The sequence below is a fragment of the Jaculus jaculus genome, chromosome 16 (assembly GCF_020740685.1).
Source record: "Jaculus jaculus isolate mJacJac1 chromosome 16, mJacJac1.mat.Y.cur, whole genome shotgun sequence".
Taxonomy (NCBI): domain Eukaryota; kingdom Metazoa; phylum Chordata; class Mammalia; order Rodentia; family Dipodidae; genus Jaculus; species Jaculus jaculus.
The window spans coordinates 21997211-22016752 of NC_059117.1; the positions used below are offsets into that span (position 1 = coordinate 21997211).

The following is a 19542-nucleotide window of genomic DNA, read 5'->3' on the forward strand; positions in this document are numbered from 1 at the left end:
TTGTTATTGTTGATTGGTGTTCATGGAATGAATATTGGTGCATATAGCAAAATTTGTTTAGCCACTTATTTACTATTATTAAAATAGCCCAGTTTCTTCTTTTAATCTCATCAGCTACATAATTCCCATTTCCTCAGGTGGTTTAGAGACAAGGCTAGCTCACAGATTAAGTGCAGTGATCTGAATTGTACTTAACATGGTAGTGTGCTTTAGAGTCCCAAAGAGAGCTGGAGCTGGGGACACGGCTCAGTCAATAAAGTGCTTCCTTGCAAACATGAGGGCCCGAGTCTGAGTTCCGTTCCCAGAACATTTTCTCCATCTATCTATCTATCTATCCATCTATCCATCCATCCATCCATCCATCCATCCATCCATCCATCCACCCACCCACCCACCCCCCCCCACACACACACACAACACAGGACTCCAGGCCCCACAAGTGCAGGAACCACATCTGGTTTTGCTCATTGTCTCTCTTCCCCGCTTAGCAAAATGCCTTTCTGTAGAGGGGGCTCGAGGTTTGTTTGTTTCACTTTGTTACCAGGAGCTACAGGATCTGAGCAGCATGGTGTGTTAGAAATCATCTGCTGCCTGCCATTGTCTTGCTGAGGAAGCAGGTGAGAGATTAGGGGCTCGTGTACACAGGGCGAGGCTGTTAGCAGATGACAGAGGTAGAAAGCTAATCTTCATGTCTCTCTAGGTCAGTGATTTTCCCCCCCTGACCCAGCCACTGCATGTTACAGTAGTATTCTCTGATTTTTCCCTCCTTCCTCCCCCCCCCCACACATGAGAGATAAGAGCTGTCTGTGCTTAGATTGTGCTGTGTGTTATTAGATCACAAAACAACATCATCAGTGGTGGCAGTCAACTTCAGGAGCAAGGAGGGGAAAAAAAGGCCATCACAAGGTAGTTCCCTCTGGTGCAGCAGCGACAAGGATACCCAGTGGTACTCCAGGGGCACCTCCTCCCCCATCCCACCCTGGCGGAGACTACGGAGCCACCCAAGGCGCGATTCACAGGAGAGAGATTGAAAAGGTTTACATGGCCCGTGCTTAATCTCGGGAAGCTGTGAACTCACCATAGAAAGCTGCAGATCCCATGCCCCCCTGTTGCAGCGGGGATCATTTTTCTGCGCCATCAAATCAACCAGCGTCTGATTTGCAAATGATTGGCAACAGGTGTCCAGAAGCAGGTCTCTCACACCTTCGTTTCTTTTATGCCGAATAAAGCACGGGCGCCCTCTGGCGGTCAGATGTAGAAAAGTCTCAGCAGGAGAGATCCACTGGGTATTGATTGGTTCTTCTCTGTTCCTTGACTCCCTTCATCCCCCAAGCCATTTTCAAAATAGAACATTAAAACCATGTGAACTAGATAGTTTATACTAGCAATGGATCATTGATTCCCATGGTCACGCCTTTGTTGCCACAGAGCTGTGACATGATATAGAGAGGCTGTTTTCTATGAATCTGGTCCACGGTGGGGTGGGGAAGAGAGAGAGCCTAGCCTCTATGGGGAAGAAACTAAGCATCTTCAGTCCACGTACATAACGTGCTATTCAAATAGTGCTAAGGGAGGGCGGCCTTGAGCCATCAGGTCTCCTGGGTATGGTGAGAGGACCAGACACCTGTGAGAAAGGATCTCACAATGGAACACGGGAACCTGCTAGGGTCAGGTAACTTGTAGAGATAGGATAGTTTGGAGACAATTAGAAGAATGAAGCTGGAGAGAAGAGAATGGATGACATGCGTATAAGTGTGCAAAAGTTCCAGCTATCTAACCAAGCAGGCATGTCAAGAAATCTACTTTGTGGTTAAGCGGAGTGGAGGTCTCTGCAGGCCAGAGACAGGTACTCACTGTGGGCTCTGAGGACTCAGGCCTTGAGAAAGAAGGCAGCACCTGATTCCTTGGGCTTTTGTTTTGTTCAAAAGACTGATAATATGTATCCCTGCTTTTCCTAAAAAATGTTCTTATGATACTATATTATTAGCTCTTTATATTACATTCACTTTTGTTTAATATTCTTTTCCTTTTATAAGTGAAAATCAAAATTGCTTAAGATACTTGGAAAAATATGTCCAAAAAAGTTAAAAATCACAAAGAGATCAAGACTGTTTAATAGTCACTTTTTGATGGAAATCAAGTCACATTTGCCTGTACTGTTACACATGTCATTATGTGGACATTCACACTCCACTAGAACATAAATTACAGAAGAAAGAGGGACTTTGAAACCACATTTAAATTTTTAATACAAAATCTGTTGCATTGCTACAGAAGTGACTCCATGCACAAAAAAATTTAGCATCTATCATGGAAGCATAAAAATGGCATTTTTATTGTTCTTTCAAACCACCAACAAATTAAAAGGAACTTTTATCTTTGTGCTCTCTAGTATCAAGGCAAGCCTGTCTCATTATTTTGTATTTCCAATAAATAGATTGATTGTGAAAGTGGATACGGAGACATGAAAGTACGTAGAGTCATCTTGTCCTGGGACTTGTCCAACTATGCTTTATCTGAATTCACCAAAGATGCCCTGCGACTAACCCTACGTGGTTCCCTAGGCTAAGCTCTGATGACTTCAGCTAGAAACCTGCTCACATGACACGTGGAAAGGTTCACTACTTGTTTCACAGCAAAAAGAAAGAAAGAAAAACCCCACAAAATGCATGTAGATGCTTTCCAGTCCCACACACTGCATTAATTAATTAGCTTACTTCTCATACAGTACAACATAGACATAGTTTGCATGTTTATTTATATGCAACACCTATAAGCATATAGCTCCTACACTTTAAGTATATTTACAAATTCAACAAAATATCTACATATAAAAAGCTTTACTTAAAATTAAACTTGATGCAAGTTATGAGAAACCAATTTATTGGCAAATGAAACTGAGCATTCCTTCAACCATAGGTTGTTATAGATTTTCATCTTGGAGGTAAACCATTCAATAGATGTTGATTGTGACTATGATAGGATATTTATTTCTTTATTTCTAAGCTGCAGAGGTGAACCCTTTGACTGTTGGCCTATTAAACACTCGCCAGGCCTCTCTGGTTCTGAAGTGTGCCCGCTGCGATTTGCATACATGTTGCAGGATGCTGTAGAGAGCTTTGAGAGCTCACAGGTAACATCTTAGCTCATACAGGTAAAATCTTAGCAAATAATATGTAACTTTGGCACACTTTGCTTTGTATTAATTTGTTTTAATCAATCTTCTACCACATTGATGTCTTTTCTTCTTCTTTTTTTAAATTGGCTGTCACTTGCCTGGATGGAAGCCACAAAAGACCACAAATTGTCATGTGCAACAGCTGATGATAAAGCTTACTTTTTATGTATTTGGGTATAGAAACTCATTATTTTTATTTGCACATTTATTTACTTTTCCCCTAGCACTTTGGGTTTCATTATCTCTGCCGTTTAAAAAGCTACTTTCCAAACAATGACAGTAACTCAGGATGGAGTTGCTCGTATCAGCTGATACGGAGTGTGGGAGTTAGGGAACGGTTACTGTCTGAAGGCACTGCACGTGTCTTGCCCTGTGTTTCCTGGATCAGTTTGGAAATGTGATTTGTATGACTTGCCTTTGATTCTTTTAGTATGGTACAAACGCCTGAATGTATTGTAAAATCCATCGTCTATGCCTAACAGTAACTGACCATAGAGCTAAGGTAAGAAGTCGAACACTGCTGCTGCTGCTGCTGCAGGAAGGGTTAAGAAGCCTACGGAGCACAGGAGCAGAGAGCAAGTAACAGAGCCCCAGTGAGCGTGAGCAGACGCACCTGTCATAGTTAACGCATGTAGAAAGAACAGACTGTACACACTGTTCCTAACAGTCTCCCCAAAAAGACTACCGACAGCTAGACACAGAGTCACCAATTTCACGACAATGTCCACAAAGACATTGAGGTTCTAGAGAATACTACAGTAACACTTGACAATGAAAACGGAATTCATATTTAGGGGTTCAGCTGAGGGGAGCATAAGCAAAGTATCAAACCTTCTTTCAGTCATAGATGCAGGTATGTCCCTTCACTGCGTAGCACTTGTCATGCATCTTAGTGAGTCATATCCTGAAGAGGAAATAACGTGTTCTGTTGATGATGATATTCCTTATTTTTATCAGTTTGGTGAATGAAAAAGTATACACTTTGAGCCCCAGTTCACATTAACATATCGCTTGACTGAGTTATATTCTTACTCTATTCTCATAATATCAACATACAGCAGAAAGTATACTTTCCACCCATATGTTCAGAGTATGAGAGGGCTGATGAAGAAGTGCTTATGAAAACATTCTACAGAAGTGAGACATTGGCAAAGAGCTTAAAAATTAAACAAAGGAGTTCATGGCGTTGACAGGAGAAGGCGCCTCTGAGCTTTCATTTCCCTCAGCTGGTTCCTTCTCTTTCTTACCACTGTATTGTCCAATAAAGGAGCCGTCCTCATTGAATTGGCCATTCACTCCTTCTCCATAGTCAACCAGGCTATCGTCACTATCTTCTTTTTTCACAGTCCTGTCTGAAGGTGTTCTACTCCCTTTTTTCAGAGGCTTGTGGTCTTCTGCATCGCTGGAAAAAGGAGGAAACATTTAGGTAAGACTGGCTGTTAGGTGAAATGTCTTATGTGTAAAAATCATGCATGCAAATTATGAAAAAGCATATGGAATCCTGAGCTTCTCTAGCCACCAGGTGGATTCCGATGACCAGGGTGGAGCTGGAATGGAAGTCAGGCACAGAAATGGCTTGTGGAATCATGGTCTTCAGTAGAGAGGATGACTTTCCAATTGTGCAGGTTAATTTCAATAAATGATTCTGATGCCGATTTGAAAGTAATCCCGAAACAATCACAAGCATTAAAAAGGAAGAACTGAGGAGAGTTGAGAACCATCATTGTTTCGAATTCAAAGGTGCGGAGGAACTATTATGACAAGTAGCAAAGTTAGTATGTTAAGCTGTGTACTATTGCTGATTTCTTGGATATGAATGGATCATGATTTTGGTTAAATGTGAAATAAGGATTTTTTCCCCCTGAACCATTAGAAGCAAAATTCTGCATTTCAAATAATTTGTTATCAAGTACAGGCCAGATTTGTAAACTTCAGCCTTACCTTTCAAAAGACCTACAAATCCCATTAAAAGGATGCAGAAGAGACAAATGAGAATAGCCTAAGAAGAAAAGCAAAATCCTTAGGCTGAAAGGACATCGTATTTTTTCCTGAAATTTTAGTCAGTGAGTAAAGGTTTATTAATTCAGGAAGAGACACACTTTAACTCAAAAACACACTTTGTGTACTGTACTGTGCTGTCAATAGGCTCTGAAGAGTATGAGTGCTTCCACATAGAAAAACAAGTCCATGTTGCCCACATCTCAACCCCCAGTCACCTCCCTGCGTGTTCTGTAGCAGGCCCACAGAGGGGCCTCCGAGAAGTCTACTTAAGCAGAACTCCATAGGACTAGATTATTATTTTACTTATTTCTCTGTTAAACCCCTACACGCTATTTCTGGAAGCAAAACAGTAAGCATTACGCTCGCATAATGTTCACAATATGGTCCTGTAGCTGAATGGGCCCACTGACCTATTTCTTAATTGGTAACACTCATGCAAAGATAATGTCGTATAGCAATTTCCTCTGAACTGAAACAGTCCTTCCTGGAAGGAGGAAGGAAGCTGAGGAGAATCAAGAAGTCACCAATTCTGGGAAAAAGGTTCCAAGACCCCACCATAAAGATACATAAAGAGAGTGACCAGCTGAGCTGCCCGCAGGTTGCGCACTGAGCTCCAGAGACACAGCTTCCTGAGTCACTGCCTGTGCTAGAGTGGGCTTTTTGGTGACATGACTGCCTTTGAGTTATCCACTGCTCCTTTAAGCAACCTCCCACCCTGTTCTATAAGCAACCCCAATGAACTCATTGGTTCACCAAGTGTGGTTTGGTGCAATTGTACTTTGGTCTGTTGTCTGTTCACCAGGGAAAATGTTTTCCATGACAGCAAAGACAAAGGCAGCAACACAACCCAGTATTTCGTTTTCTTTCAAAGCACAAAAACACAGGGCAAAATACAAGTGATACCCAATAATAGCTTAAAGAAGTAGGGTGGGACCTGCTGTAACAAAGTGGCTGCTTTAGCTGTATCTTACCCCAGCATTTGGGAGGCTGAGTTGGGGTGGGGGTTCACTGTGAGTTTGAGGCCAGCCTATGCTACACAGTGAGTTCCAGGTCAGCCTGGACTAAAGTGAGACCCTGCCTCAAAACAATGGCATATCAAATTCAAAATGGATTTATTCTAGGAATGTATGCTTGCTTTAGCATGCAAACAAAATTCAGTTTACTTTTTGTTTCTACAGAAAAATCTAGGATCATCATAGTAGATTTACAAACAGGTATGTGACAAAGCTCAACACTGCTTAGGATAAATCTTTAATATACCAGACACAGAAAGTCTCTTCATCAATCTGATTAAGGATGTGTACAAGAACCTAGAGCACAAATCCTTCTCGACGGGTAATATGGAGACTTTGACGATGGGGTGGCTGCTATCAGCACTTTTGTTTGTTGTTTGTTTGCTTCCTTCCGTGAGACTCTTGAAGCCCAGACTGGCCATAAACTTGCTATGTAGACAAGGCTGACCTTGGAGTCTTGATCCCCAAGCCTCCACCTCTTAAGAGCTGGGCTGACAGGTGCCACACCACCATGTCCAGTTGCTATCAACATTTCTAAGCAAAAGTGCACTGGAAGCACTAAGAAATGTGATGAGAAATAAGGAAAGAAATGAGAGGCTGTTGTTATTATTCATGAATGATATCACAGATGTGAAAACTCCAGAAGACTCTATAAGAAAATATTAGAATAAAAAGAGACTTTAGTAGTGCCATTTAATAAAATATTAACATAAACTCTTAACTTATGATCTCGCAAACAATCGGAATGTGAAAAAATTTTAAAAATCCATTTATGGGTTGGAGTGATGGCTTAGCATTTAAGGTGTTTGCCTGTGAAGCCTATGGACCCAAGTTCGATTCTCCAGGTCCCACATAAGCCAGATGCACATGGTGGTACATATGGCTGGAATTCGTTTGCAGTGGCTAGAGGCCCTGGCACACCTATTCTCTCTCTCTCCCCCTCTCTGTCTCTAATAAATAAATAAAATAAATCTTTAAAATAAAAAAAACCATTTATGAGACCATAAAATATGCACCAGGAAAGAAAATTATGTGTAAAATCCCTGTGAATAAAACAAAACTTTTATTCAAAGTGGTTAAAGACATAAGTAAATGGAAGAAGACATTTATACATGTGACTAGATGTAAATACAGCATTCAGGAGGGAGGGGCAAGAGGAATGCCACAAGTTCAAGCCCAGCTTGGTCTACAATAACAAGTTCTAAGTCAACCATGGTTACATAGTGAGACCATGACTTAAAATAACAAACAACAGACAGAGACAGACAGTGTAATTTTGGTACGGTTGTAGACAAGCTGACAAGAGCAATGGGATACAAGCTCTGATACCACTGGAAAAAACTACATGACAGTTCTCTGCTTTCATAAGTAGAACCATTTTTAAAATCTTATTTTCTTAGTGTCTGCTGGCACATGTAGATATATTGCTAGTTTGGGGTTAAACAACACTGTTAACCTCTGCTATAATTCTAATGATTTTGTCCACAGATTCACCTGGAATTTTCCATGCACAATTCTATCAGTTATGAATGGTGACCAGCTAAGAAGGGCCCTCTGGAGGTATACATTCTTCCCCGCTGGCTTCAGGGCTGCGCTAAGGAGCAGAGAAGGGAAGAAGAGGGGAGTTCTAACCGCAGAGTCTTACTAGGAAAAGCTGTGCAGAGGCAGCAATATCATTGGATGACTAGCCTTTAAAAAGCAGTATGAGGGCTGGAGAGATGGCTTAGCGGTTAAGCGCTTGCCTGTGAAGCCTAAGGACCCCGGTTCAAGGCTCGGTTCCCCAGGACCCACGTTAGCCAGATGCACAAGGGGGCGCACGTGTCTGGAGTTCGTTTGCAGAGGCTGGAAGCCCTGGCACGCCCATTCTCTCTCTCTCCCTCTATCTGTCTTTCTCTCTCTGTCTGTCACTCTCAAATAAATAAATAAAAAATTAAAAAAAAAAAGCAGTATGATGTAATACTGTACCTCAGTGACCAGAATCTAGCTAAGAAAGAGTAAGTTATGGTAAACACTGTGGTAAGCACATGGTCAGTGCTCTGCAGACCTGAGTCCATGCCCATTCTCTCTTCTCTCCACCCCAGCGCCCACCTGAAGGAGGTATTTCCCTACACCCTGTGCAACATGGTCAGATAGCACTTCCAGATCTGATGAAAATCACAAGTCTGGAGGGAGCTCCTCATCAGTGCTCACCTGTACTTCCAACTCAAAGACGAGTTTTGAAATTAAGTAGTAAACAGGCTGCTTTGGAACCATACCAAAAGAAGCTGCATTGTCAAGTTTAAGTCTGAGAAGTTACCCGTAGGAGTAAGAGGAATTAAAAAGTTACAGAAGATAATTTACAAGTCAAATACATACTCAATGACGCAGTATTCAAAGGCTTATAAAAACAAATAAAAACCTACCCACATTTTTATGAGAACTTTAAGGAGAGAAGATATTGGTTATTAATTGTTAGCCCACATGTTAAAATTAAGCTGTAAAATAGTATATAGAGGTGCAGAATATATTCTTGGTGCTTACATTCATAAATAAAGGTTCACATGCTATGAGAAGACGTTTTCACACTACAGTATGAAAGCTGCACTTCCCCACTCCTCTGGGAAGAGTCCCTTTATTCCTTTCCTCCTCCATGCACACCAAGGCATCAGCTTTCTTAGCATGTCATAGCACTTCTCACACCCTGCTCAAATTGTGCTTTCGCTTTCCTGCGTGACTCACTAGATTACAACCTGCAAGTGTGGGACCAAATCCTATTGCTTTTAATAATCCTAATGCCTGGCATTCAGAAGGTAATGGATAGTGGTTGGGTGAATTCATGGTAAAATAACAACAGAGGTAAACATGAGTATTTCTGAGGTTCTTTAAGAGCTTAGCATCCAACTTTCCCATTCCTTTAATTTTACAATGGTAAGACAAATCATTAAAATCTATTTTCTTTCTTTACCACTATAAATATACTTTCGGGAGTTCATTTTCCCCCACTAGTTCAGGTTTATGCACACCCATTAAATGGATACCAAAAAAAAAAAAATCAGGAATAACAAATCTGATAATTATGTCTGCATTTTTTCTGTTGCTACAGCTTTACCATGGCCGTACCATGTCACAGTTTTATTGACATTCACACTGTAAAAGCTCATCATTATTTATTTTGCTTACAAAACAGCTCTTATTTGTGAGCAGAATAAATCTAAAATATGTAACAAATGCAATGCTGTTTTGCATCAGCCAAGCTTTGAGCACAGGCTGGGAAGTGTGCAGGAGGTCCATGGTCCCACGAATGACAATATTCTATGGCAAAACCTCCATTTCTACGGTAAGTCATGAGTTTAAATTAATGGCACATGGTTTACAACCTAGGTTCATTCTAGTTTTAAAAAGAATGGAGCTAAAGAATAAGGAGATACTTACACAGTTGGCTGCATTGTTTCTCTGATTTTTCTACATGCTAGTAAGGATGCAGATCCTACTGTCTGTATAATCAAAGAGACAAACAAAGAAAGCTACAGGCTTCTGCGAGAGGTAACTGTGTAGGGGTGGGTGTCTGAGTGAGGGCACAGGGTTATAACATATGGAAAAAAAAAAGATCACATTTGGCTGCCACTGAAGTTCTATCCCTCTTTGCACTATGAAAAGTCCTCTGGCTCAGCACCAACCAGGTAGAAAGCTTTCCATTCTTACGCTGGAGAATGAATCATAAACAGAATTCACATTTAGGCAATAGTCCTAATTTCATGTGTGTCAATGTGTGACTGTCATTATCACTTTCTGAAGGCAAGAGAATAAAATCAGTAAGTAATGCAGAGCTCAAAACTTCCAGAAGGTGCAAAGCAGAGACAGGACCCTGGCGATTTAAGGAAAAACAAAAGCACTCAAATGCACTGTTAAAAGATTCTGTATAAAAATCCTGGTACTGTTTTTCATCAATTGTGACATCTCAGACAACAAAGGTCTGCTGTTTGCATTAAGTAGAAAGAGCCAAAGAGAAATAATTTTGAGGTAGTGTCTAGGAGTCACCGGACAAAACCACACCTATGACAAAGGGTTATCTAGGAATTTGGTACAGTGATCTCCCATGTGGAGTTGGCCTCACAAACTTTAAGCTCCACTAAGAAAACAATACCACTGAGTTGTGTTTGGAAGGTAAGAAAGACACTCATCAGAATTTTAGTTCCTTTGGCCCCTCTAGGATCAGTGTCATTACATGTGTGACAAGTGTTTTTGTCTTCACTTCAATTGGGTTAGCACTTGGTCCAAATGAAAAGTCTTTCTTGTCCTTAGAAAGTCAGGGAAAATACCAAAGACAGCCATTTGAAAATGCTTCATAAGCATGGCACTCATGGATTAATGAGAGGAAGAAAGATGAGCAAACAGATGTCAGTCATATAATGATTATGAAGCCAGTAGCCAAATACTTGCTATAGACTGCCCTGGACACAAACCATGCTGAAAATTGTTAGCTCACTCATAGACAGCATGGAAATCTTACAGCTAGAAGAAAAACCTTCAAAGTTCATCTCGTCCTTGAACTTGTATTACTTTGAAGGTGACAAAATCTGAGATTTAGACAAAGTTATCATGAAGGAATCACAAGTTAGGGCTGAACAGAAAGAAAAATTAACAGCCTTTTGTTTCCAAGCTGGTTCACAAAACTCAGCCTCTATTTTAACCATGTTGTAATGGTGCAGTTAGCATAGTTACCTAGAGAAAGTCACATTCTTACAGGTTCTGGCTTCACATCAATATAACAGCAAATTGATACTCGAGATCGAGGAGGCAAGCAGGGCATTGCCACATCCATGTAAGCATGATAACGCAGAATGCAAATCTGCCACCAAGTGGAGAATGTATGAAGTGCAACGGTTTCTAGACAATTCATGCAAACATACAATTTCACAAGGCTATATCAAAGATGTAGTTTCATAACAGTAAATAAGGGAGTGGTGTGCATCTCTGTATGAAATTATAGCCACAAGAACTGTATACACAAGTTCTTTTGTAATTATCAGCTCACCTGCTTGCAGGAGAAATAGGTAGAAAAGTGGATAATATCAGCGAAGATTTCTACTCCTCCAGGGTAAGACACAGCTGAGCTGGGTTATGCTGTAGGCTGCCCTGACGTGCTATGGAGACCTTTTGGGCATGGTGGGGGGTGTGCTGCCTGAGGTGATCACACCCTTTCAGGCCCAACATCATCACTTGATATGAGGACAGCCCTCACTAGACATGTTTTTCCCTGTATCATGAACACAGAAATTCTGAGAACTTTTAGAAACCATACTGCTGTCTGTTGACAAAAGTGCTGAGGCAAAAAGGCCCAAACAGTTCCTCACACCCACACAGAAACTGCTACGAAATCTATTTTGTGGAACTGAAACTGGTATGAAATCTATTTTTTCGAACTATATGGGTTTTCTCAGTTTTACATTTCTCATCCTTGGCATTATTTTATCTCTCACACCAATGATATGGAAATACCAAAAATGAGCTTCAGAGACAGGTAATAATACAAATATCTTATTAATAAATCTGACCTGGAAATCACAATACTAAAGTCTTTTCTTTTACAAGTATTTTCTTCTGGCTAAAAGGACCTCAATGTGAGCTTTGTACATATTTAAAGAATATATCTTATGTAGTCAAGAAGTTTATTAAAAAAGTTGAGGTGGGCTAGAGAGATGGCTTAGCGGCTAAGCGCTCGCCTGTGAAGACTAAGGACCTTGGTTCGAGGCTCAGTTCCCCAGGTCCCACGTTAGCCAGATGCACAAGGGGGCGCACGTGTCTGGAGTTCGTTTGCAGAGGCTGGAAGCCCTGGTGCGCCCATTCTCTCTCTCTCTCCCTCTATCTGTCTTTCTCTCTGTCTCTGTCACTCTCAAATAAATAAATAAAATATTTAAAAAATAATAAAAAAGTTGAGGTATGAAAAGCATTTTATAAATAGAATTATCTTTGAATCTTCATCTTTTAAATACAAGAATATTTTTTTTGTTTCTGTTTTTAAGTATATCTAAAACAATCATTTCTTGTTTTCCTATAAAAACACCTGTAATACCTAAGCAAGAATACTATCTCAAATAAGATTTTTAATTTAGCTTCTAGGTTATACTAATTCTTTTTCTTTTCTAAAAATATATTCATTTATTTGCAAGGTGGGGGGGGGGGAGAAAGAGAAAGAGAAAGAACACTAAAGCTTCTAGCCACTGCAAACAAATTGCAAATGCACATGTCACTTTGTGCATCTGGCTTTATGAGGGTTCTGGGGAATCTAACCTGGGTCATTCGTGTTTGTAGGAAAGCTCCTTAACATTTGAGACATCTGTCCAGCTCCATTTTTCTTAAAATGATGAAGTCAAGCTAAGAATACATTTTTGGGGCTGGAGAGATGGCTCAGTGGTTAAAGGCACTTGGTTGCAAAGCTTGATGGCCTGGGCTCCATTCCCCATTATGCATGTAGTGCCCAAGGCACAAAGTGGCTCATGTATCAAGAGTTCATTTGCAGTACCAAGAGGCCCTAGTGTGCCCATTCCCTCTCTATTCTCTCTCTGCTTCAAAAACTCAAATTTTAAAAAGAACATATTTTTAATATTCTGTGAATTAACATAGTCTGACTGATATTTAATCAACATTTTCTAAAACAACCTATTCATCACTTTTCTTTGATTAAACAGATAGGGGATAGGTATTATTTAAGAAAAAGCAGCTCTAAATCTGAGATTAAAGTTTTAGGGCTTAGTGGTAGACTGATTGCCTTGTATGTACCCTGGATTTGATCCCCAGCACCAGAGAAAATGAAAAAAAAAAGTTCATTATAAAGCAAGTTGTGGTTACTCATGCCTATAATCTCAGCAAGTGGGAGGTTAAGGTGGAAGGAATATGAACTCAAAGCCAGCCTAAACTATGCAGTGGGTCCAGGCCAGCATAGGACACATGATGAGAGTCTGTCTCAAAAACAGAGGGCTGGAGAGATTGCTCAGCAGTTTAAGGCACTTGCTTGCAAAGGCTGACGCCTGGGTTTGGTTCCCCAGTACCCATGTAAAACCAGATGCACAAAGTAGCACATGCTTCTAGAGTTTGCAGTTTGTTTGCTGTGGCCAGAGGCCCTGGTGCACCCATGTTCTCTCTCTCTCTGTCTGTCTGCCTCTTTCTCTCAGTCTCTCTATCTCTTTCTCTGTCAAACAAATAAATAAAAACATTAAAAAATAAAATGAACAAAAAGAAGTCTTGTTAAATTGGTTTTATAAAAGCATGTTTCCTTGGGCTGGAGAGATGGCTTAGCGGTTAAGCGCTTGCCTGTGAAGCCTAAGGACCCCGGTTCGAGGCTCGGTTCCCCAGGTCCCACGTTAGCCAGATGCACAAGGGGGTGCACGCGTCTGGAGTTCGTTTGCAGAGGCTGGAGGCCCTGGCGCGCCCATTCTCTCTCTCTCCCTCTATCTGTCTTTCTCTCTGTGTCTGTCGCTCTCAAATAAAAAAAAAAAAAAAAAGCATGTTTCCTTTGCAATGCAGGTCATGTAGGGTCCTTGTTTTATTTCTCAGCATGACACAGTGGCACTGCTTAACTGATCAATACTGCATGGGCCTCTGGGAAATAGAACAGAACAGAAGATACTTTGACTCCAAATTTATGCCTGCAAAGGAGCTTTATTTTTTAATAAAAAATGAGGATGAATCACGAGGGTTGTGTAAACATTTCTGTATGGATGTGTTTCTGCAACAATAAGAACTACCCGGCATGGCCCATGCTTCATCCTCAGGTGCACACTTGCAGGCTCTGCCTTCCTGGATAGGGCAAGGAGAAGCAGGGGCTCACCTGTATTCTCCAAAAGTTCCATCATCTTCCTTCATTGGCTGGATTTCTGGATCTGCGTGGGCATCTTCCTTTTCTTTAACTAAAAAATTTAACATGATATTAGTATCCATTGATCCCAAACTTCCTCATTCAAAGTTTGCCAAGTTGGTACTCTAAGTGACACAGGCTGCAGAAGAAAAGTACTCTTTACTCAAGCAGATGTTGTACATCATGTGGCCATTAATATCCTTGAAATTTCAATGATTTTGAGGTAATCTACTAGAATTAACATTTGTTAACACCTAAAGTTGACTTCAGTCTTTTACCTGAGTAAGGAACGACTTTTAAGTTTCTAAGATTTCTTCCTATTTTACCAATCTAATTATTAGTTAAGTCTATGGGAACAAATTGCTTTCTTGGATCTCTTCTTTGTGGTGTTTTTCCTTTCTTCTTGTAAGTAAAGGGAACATGGTTAGGTAAAGAAAATATAGATTCTTCAAATCTACAAAATACAATAAACCATCAACCTTCTAGGGACAGTAATATCACATACCATAATATAACAACAAAGTTCATGTATTACTCTTCCTGGAAGATTTCATATACTTCCCCACTTCTCCCACCAACTGGCTATAGAGGTTTGTGTACTTTCTCAGAGAACAGACAGATTTGTTCTCCAAATACCCTTAACAATGAGTAGGTTGTCACTCCATAAAAAGGGGATCAAAACAATTTGAACAGAAAACTCAAATTTATGGCTCTGAAGATATACTGTTCCTATCTGTATGATTCTTTAGTAGGTAATTATGCAGTATTATAAAGTAATTTAAGGGCTGAGGAAATACCTCAGTTGGTAAAGTGCTTGCCTCACAAGTGTAAGGACCTAATTCACCCCCAGAACCTAAGTTAACATGCTAGGAGTGGTGGTGTGTACCTGCAATTCCATGGGGGGTGGGGGTGGAAACAGACGGATCCTTGGGGCTTGCTAGCCAGTCAACCTAGGTGAATTGGTGAGCTCCAGACCCATGAGTGACCCTTCAAAGGAGGTGGATTATATTCCTGAGGATGACACCTGGTCTTGTGCTCTGGCCTCCACATGGTACTTACACATGTGTGCGTGTGCGCACGCACGCACACACACACACACACACACACACACACACACACACGTACACCCCATGCATCTGAGTCCACTCATAAACATCCATACACACCCACTCTCATGAAAACACACACACATACACACACTCACACAGAAACCTGAATTCTTACCTGGATATTTACCACCCTTGTTTCTTCTGATGAAGCAAACGATCAGCAGAATTAAGATAAGGAGAGCAACGGCACACATTAGGCCTATGAACCAGCCTTGAGTTGCAATATCCACTTGTCGGCTTGCCATTGCTGGAAAACATTTCAATGGTGTTGGTGGGAATGAGTTAATGGGAGGGTGAGTGTTCTGGTCTCTTGAAATGAAAAAAAAAATATTACCATAGTATATGAACTTATACACTTTACATATGGCCCCAAATTGCAATCTATTGGTTTTCAGAAATTATACAATTTACTTTGAAAAAAATTATTAAAAATTCAAATAGAGAAATCTGAATTCTAATAACACTAAGTGCTACTAACCTCCCTCTAAACACTGTGTTCACAGTTACTTCAACTACACATTCTCAGTAGAAATATATTCTCAAGCCAATTAAAAATCCATTGTTTATAGGATAAACTGTATATTAACTACAGTAAGAATATAAAACTGAATTTTCAACAGAATAGAATGTATAGATCTAATGGAGTATTTTTCCTTCAAAATAAACCATTTTTGAGGCTAGAATATCATTGCATTGCTATTGCCATTTTTCACTGTTTTGGATCTTGTTAAAGAGAAAATGGCCCACACAAGAAACCAGACTTCTTACTTTACATAACATTTCAATTCTAATATAAATTCTGAGAATATCAAGTCTACTTACTCTCCAAGGACAAATATTTGTTAATTTGTAGAGGGTACTCAAAGACTTTAAAATATAACCTGATCAAGACAACCATTATTGGAATAAATGAGCAGATTGAAGAGAAAATACTCATTCACATATATACAGTTTCTCTAAATCTCCATCTATTCTATTTGGGTAAAAAAAAAGTGAACCCTTTTATTTAGCTACTCACACTTTGTAAACCTGCTAAGAAACTTGTATTATTAAAAAGTTTCAATCATATGGGACAAAGTGCAGCATTAGTGGCTATTCAGACACACCCATGTGTGTTTGCTTAAGTAAATTTGAATGAATCATTTATTCAAGGCTCTTTTTTTCTTTTTTGACCATAATAAATAATGTAAAAAGTTTTCTCCTTTTGACTTCACAAGCATGCTTATATCAAGATTTTACTCTGACTGAATTTCTTGTGAAAGTTTCCTATGGTTGGGTTAGATGTATATGATCTCTGTATGCAGAAATAAGCATGATTACATGTATACCAGGTTTTCTACATGTAGCAAAACCAGCATCTTACCACTTCCTTTTCTCCGCAGAAAGGATAGGGAGAAAAATGAAATGGTTAAAAGCACATGTGAAGTGGAATGAAAAAAAAAAAGTCTGGAGATATGTTTAAGGAATAAAATGAGAAACATAAACTAATTATGTGGAAGTAAAATCAAGGACCAACAGCCTTTCCCCAATAGCCCTTTGTGCCTCAAGAGGGGATTGAGCTGTACATAACCACATATGTATGGAACTCAAATATACACAGCCCCCTCTTTTATATGAATGGCGTAGTGATATTGATGACACCTAACAATTTCAGATCATTACTGCATTAGTCAGTACTGTGATGAGGGCAGGATCTCATTTAATCCTCACAACAATGCTGTGAGGTAGGTATCAGGATAATTCAATCTCCAAAGAGGGCGAAGAAAAGAGCATGCCTCAGACAGGGACCGTGTGTGCCTGGCTTCAGAGAGCACACTCCTCAGATGTTATGTCTGACTGCTAGAATGCATTCTTGAAAACATGTTCAGACGTCCCATGTGCAAATAAATGTCTGAGCACAGATCAAACTGCTTTAGAGACTTTCCGTACTGAGTCAGGTAAAAAAAAATGTTCTTTGAAATGTTCATCATTACATTTTCTTTGATAATATGTATTTTGTCAATATCCACAGGGTGCCTGTGTACTTTTTACTCAAAACTGAGCTTGAAACCAAGTGGCAAAAGTCACCTTGACTAAAGGAGTCTCTGTTTTCAGTATGCTTAATAACAAATAGCTTTGTCATGAAAAGTCTCAGTATTTACATTTTTCATCTACCTCGATGAAACTTACAAGACAAACATACAAAAGCCTCAAGTATTAGCGTGGGTGTCATCTTACAAAAATGTTGACTGCCAGACCTGAGTTCCTGTCTGAGGAGCTATGCAAAAACTGGGTGTTTTCTCAATAGGTGGTAAGTAAACATCCCAAGTGACTTTGAGCTGTTTGCCACTACGCTAAAAATTTGATACTTTCCTAACACACTATTTAATATTAGCTAGACACAATAAGTGAATAGGTGTATGTACATGCATACAAATACACCCCCCCCCTCCAGAAGTTGGTATAAAACAGAAATTCTGTAAGTGGGAATTAAGTCTATTGACGTCCCATATGTAGAGAAGGATCTGAAACCCAAAATGACAAGAGGCTTGGAGCCTCCTCAGGGGATGGTCAAACACTTTGTGTGTGACATGTAAAAATATAGGTCAGAGGGTGGGGCGTGGTGGCACACACCTTTAATCCCAGCACTTGGGAGGCAAGAGGTAGGAGGATCGCCATGAGTTCGAGGTCACCCTGAGACTACATAGTGAATTCCAGGTCAGCCTGAGCTAGAGTGAAACCCTACCTTGAAAAATTAAAAGAAAAGAAAAAAAAGGTCAGAACCAAAGTCATGCAGATCACACGCACAGACACAGACATGCAGATGAAACCTATGGGTCTTTTCCTTCCAGGCTCTGAGCTTCAGTGGGTTTGATATGAAGTATCCCACTTCATTTCCAGCTAGTGGGCTGTATTTTGAGGAACCTTTGGGAGGTACAGCCTCATTGGAGGAGTGGGTCAGTGGACATGTGATTTGCGACTTGACAGCTGGGCTCTGGTTCCTGTCTACTCTCAATATCCAGGTCTGCCTAGATGTGAGCAAATAGCCTGGGGTTCCTGCTGTCACATCTGTGAACTCCTTCCAACCACCATGCCTTCCCCATCCACCATGGACTGTAACCTCAAACCATGAACCAAATCAACCCTTCTTTCCTTAAATTGCTTCTTGTCAGGAATTTGGTTACAACAATATGGAAGTAACCAATACAGGTGGGCATTAGGCATGGGTTGAAAAGTGAAAGGTATTTACTTTAGGTGAATTTTCTACAATAAAACTGTATGTACGTATCATAACTTGAGTGACCCAGAAAGTGGCAGATTAACTAACACATACAAAGACTGCAAAGATGAAACAAGGCAGCTGAGTGAAGTCTGCTTTTGGCCTAGAAATTCGTTTCAGCACCAACCTTCTGCTCTCATGTTGCTTATTGATCAGTGAATAATGTTGTCCTGGGAAGTTTCTGAGGAAGGTACTTTTAGTACTCAGAATCATGGGATAAACATGGAAGAGACAGGGTGAGAGAGATAATTATTTGTTCTATTTTTTTTTTTTTTTTGGTTTTCTGAGGTAGGGTCTCACTGTATCCCAGGCTGACCTGCAATTCACTCTGGAGTCTCAGGGTGGCCTCGAACTCACAACAATCCTCCTACCTCTGCCTCCCGAGTGCTGGGATTAAAGGCGTGTGCCACCACGCCCGGCTGTTCTACCTTATTAATAATCCACTATGCATACAAAAATGTTCTTTTCAGAGCTGGGAAGATAGCTCTGTGGTCAAATGTACTTGATTTCTGGGTTCAGCTTCCCAATACCCTCATTTTAAAAAGCCAGATACACAAAGTGGCACATTCATCTGGAGGCCCTGGTTTGCCTATATTCTCTCTTAAATAAATAAAAATATCTTTTAAATGTTTTCTTCAGTTAAAATAGTTAGAAATGATTAGAAAAGGGGGAAAAACTCAACGTTAACAAAAATTTGGGAGGTAGCTGACAAAAAAAGGTGTTGAGCATAGTAAAAACAAATCTGCTTTAAATACTTGGTGACATGAGAAAGGGGCTCTGAGATTGAGGGGCAGGATGGAAGTTGGGGGGGGGTTGGTCCTAGTGAGAGAGCATGCCAGGACACGGGGAAGAAGCACAGTATCATATGCTCCCCACGTCTCGTTTGGTTTGTTTTACAGTGTGTGTTGTGGGAGAAAATTGAGAAATCTGCCTTCAATATCCAGATTATAGAAGGTGGAGTTGTGTCATGTCATGAGGAATGAAACAAGTCAAAATAAAAGAGAGACTAATTGAGAAGGGGGGAGGGGATATGATGGAGGGTAGATTTGTGAAGGGGAAAGTGGGGGAGGGGAGGGAATTATCATGGTTTATTGTCTATAATTATGGAAGTTGTCAATAAAAAACAAAGATGAGAGTAGGTTCCTGAT

General features: G+C 40.3%; 1 protein-coding gene across 45 annotated transcripts in view; it reads right to left on the bottom strand.

The window, feature by feature from the left end:
• Positions 1 to 2096: 2096 nt before the first annotated feature.
• The window catches only part of Nrcam (neuronal cell adhesion molecule), a 292253-nt gene continuing 274807 nt past the window's right edge, over positions 2097 to 19542 (bottom strand). For 44 of the 45 annotated variants that reach the window (XM_045135608.1, XM_045135606.1, XM_045135578.1 and 41 more), the window contains 3 exons: positions 15251 to 15382; positions 14000 to 14078; positions 2097 to 4580 (listed from right to left, as the gene is read on the bottom strand). In XM_045135608.1, coding sequence (XP_044991543.1) covers positions 4343 to 4580; positions 14000 to 14078; positions 15251 to 15382 — 449 coding nt within the window. In that variant the 3' untranslated portion in view covers positions 2097 to 4342. Of the gene's footprint in view, positions 4581 to 9603; positions 9666 to 13999; positions 14079 to 15250; positions 15383 to 19542 lie in introns of all 45 variants that reach the window. The other variant, XR_006633805.1, reaches the window with a different exon arrangement.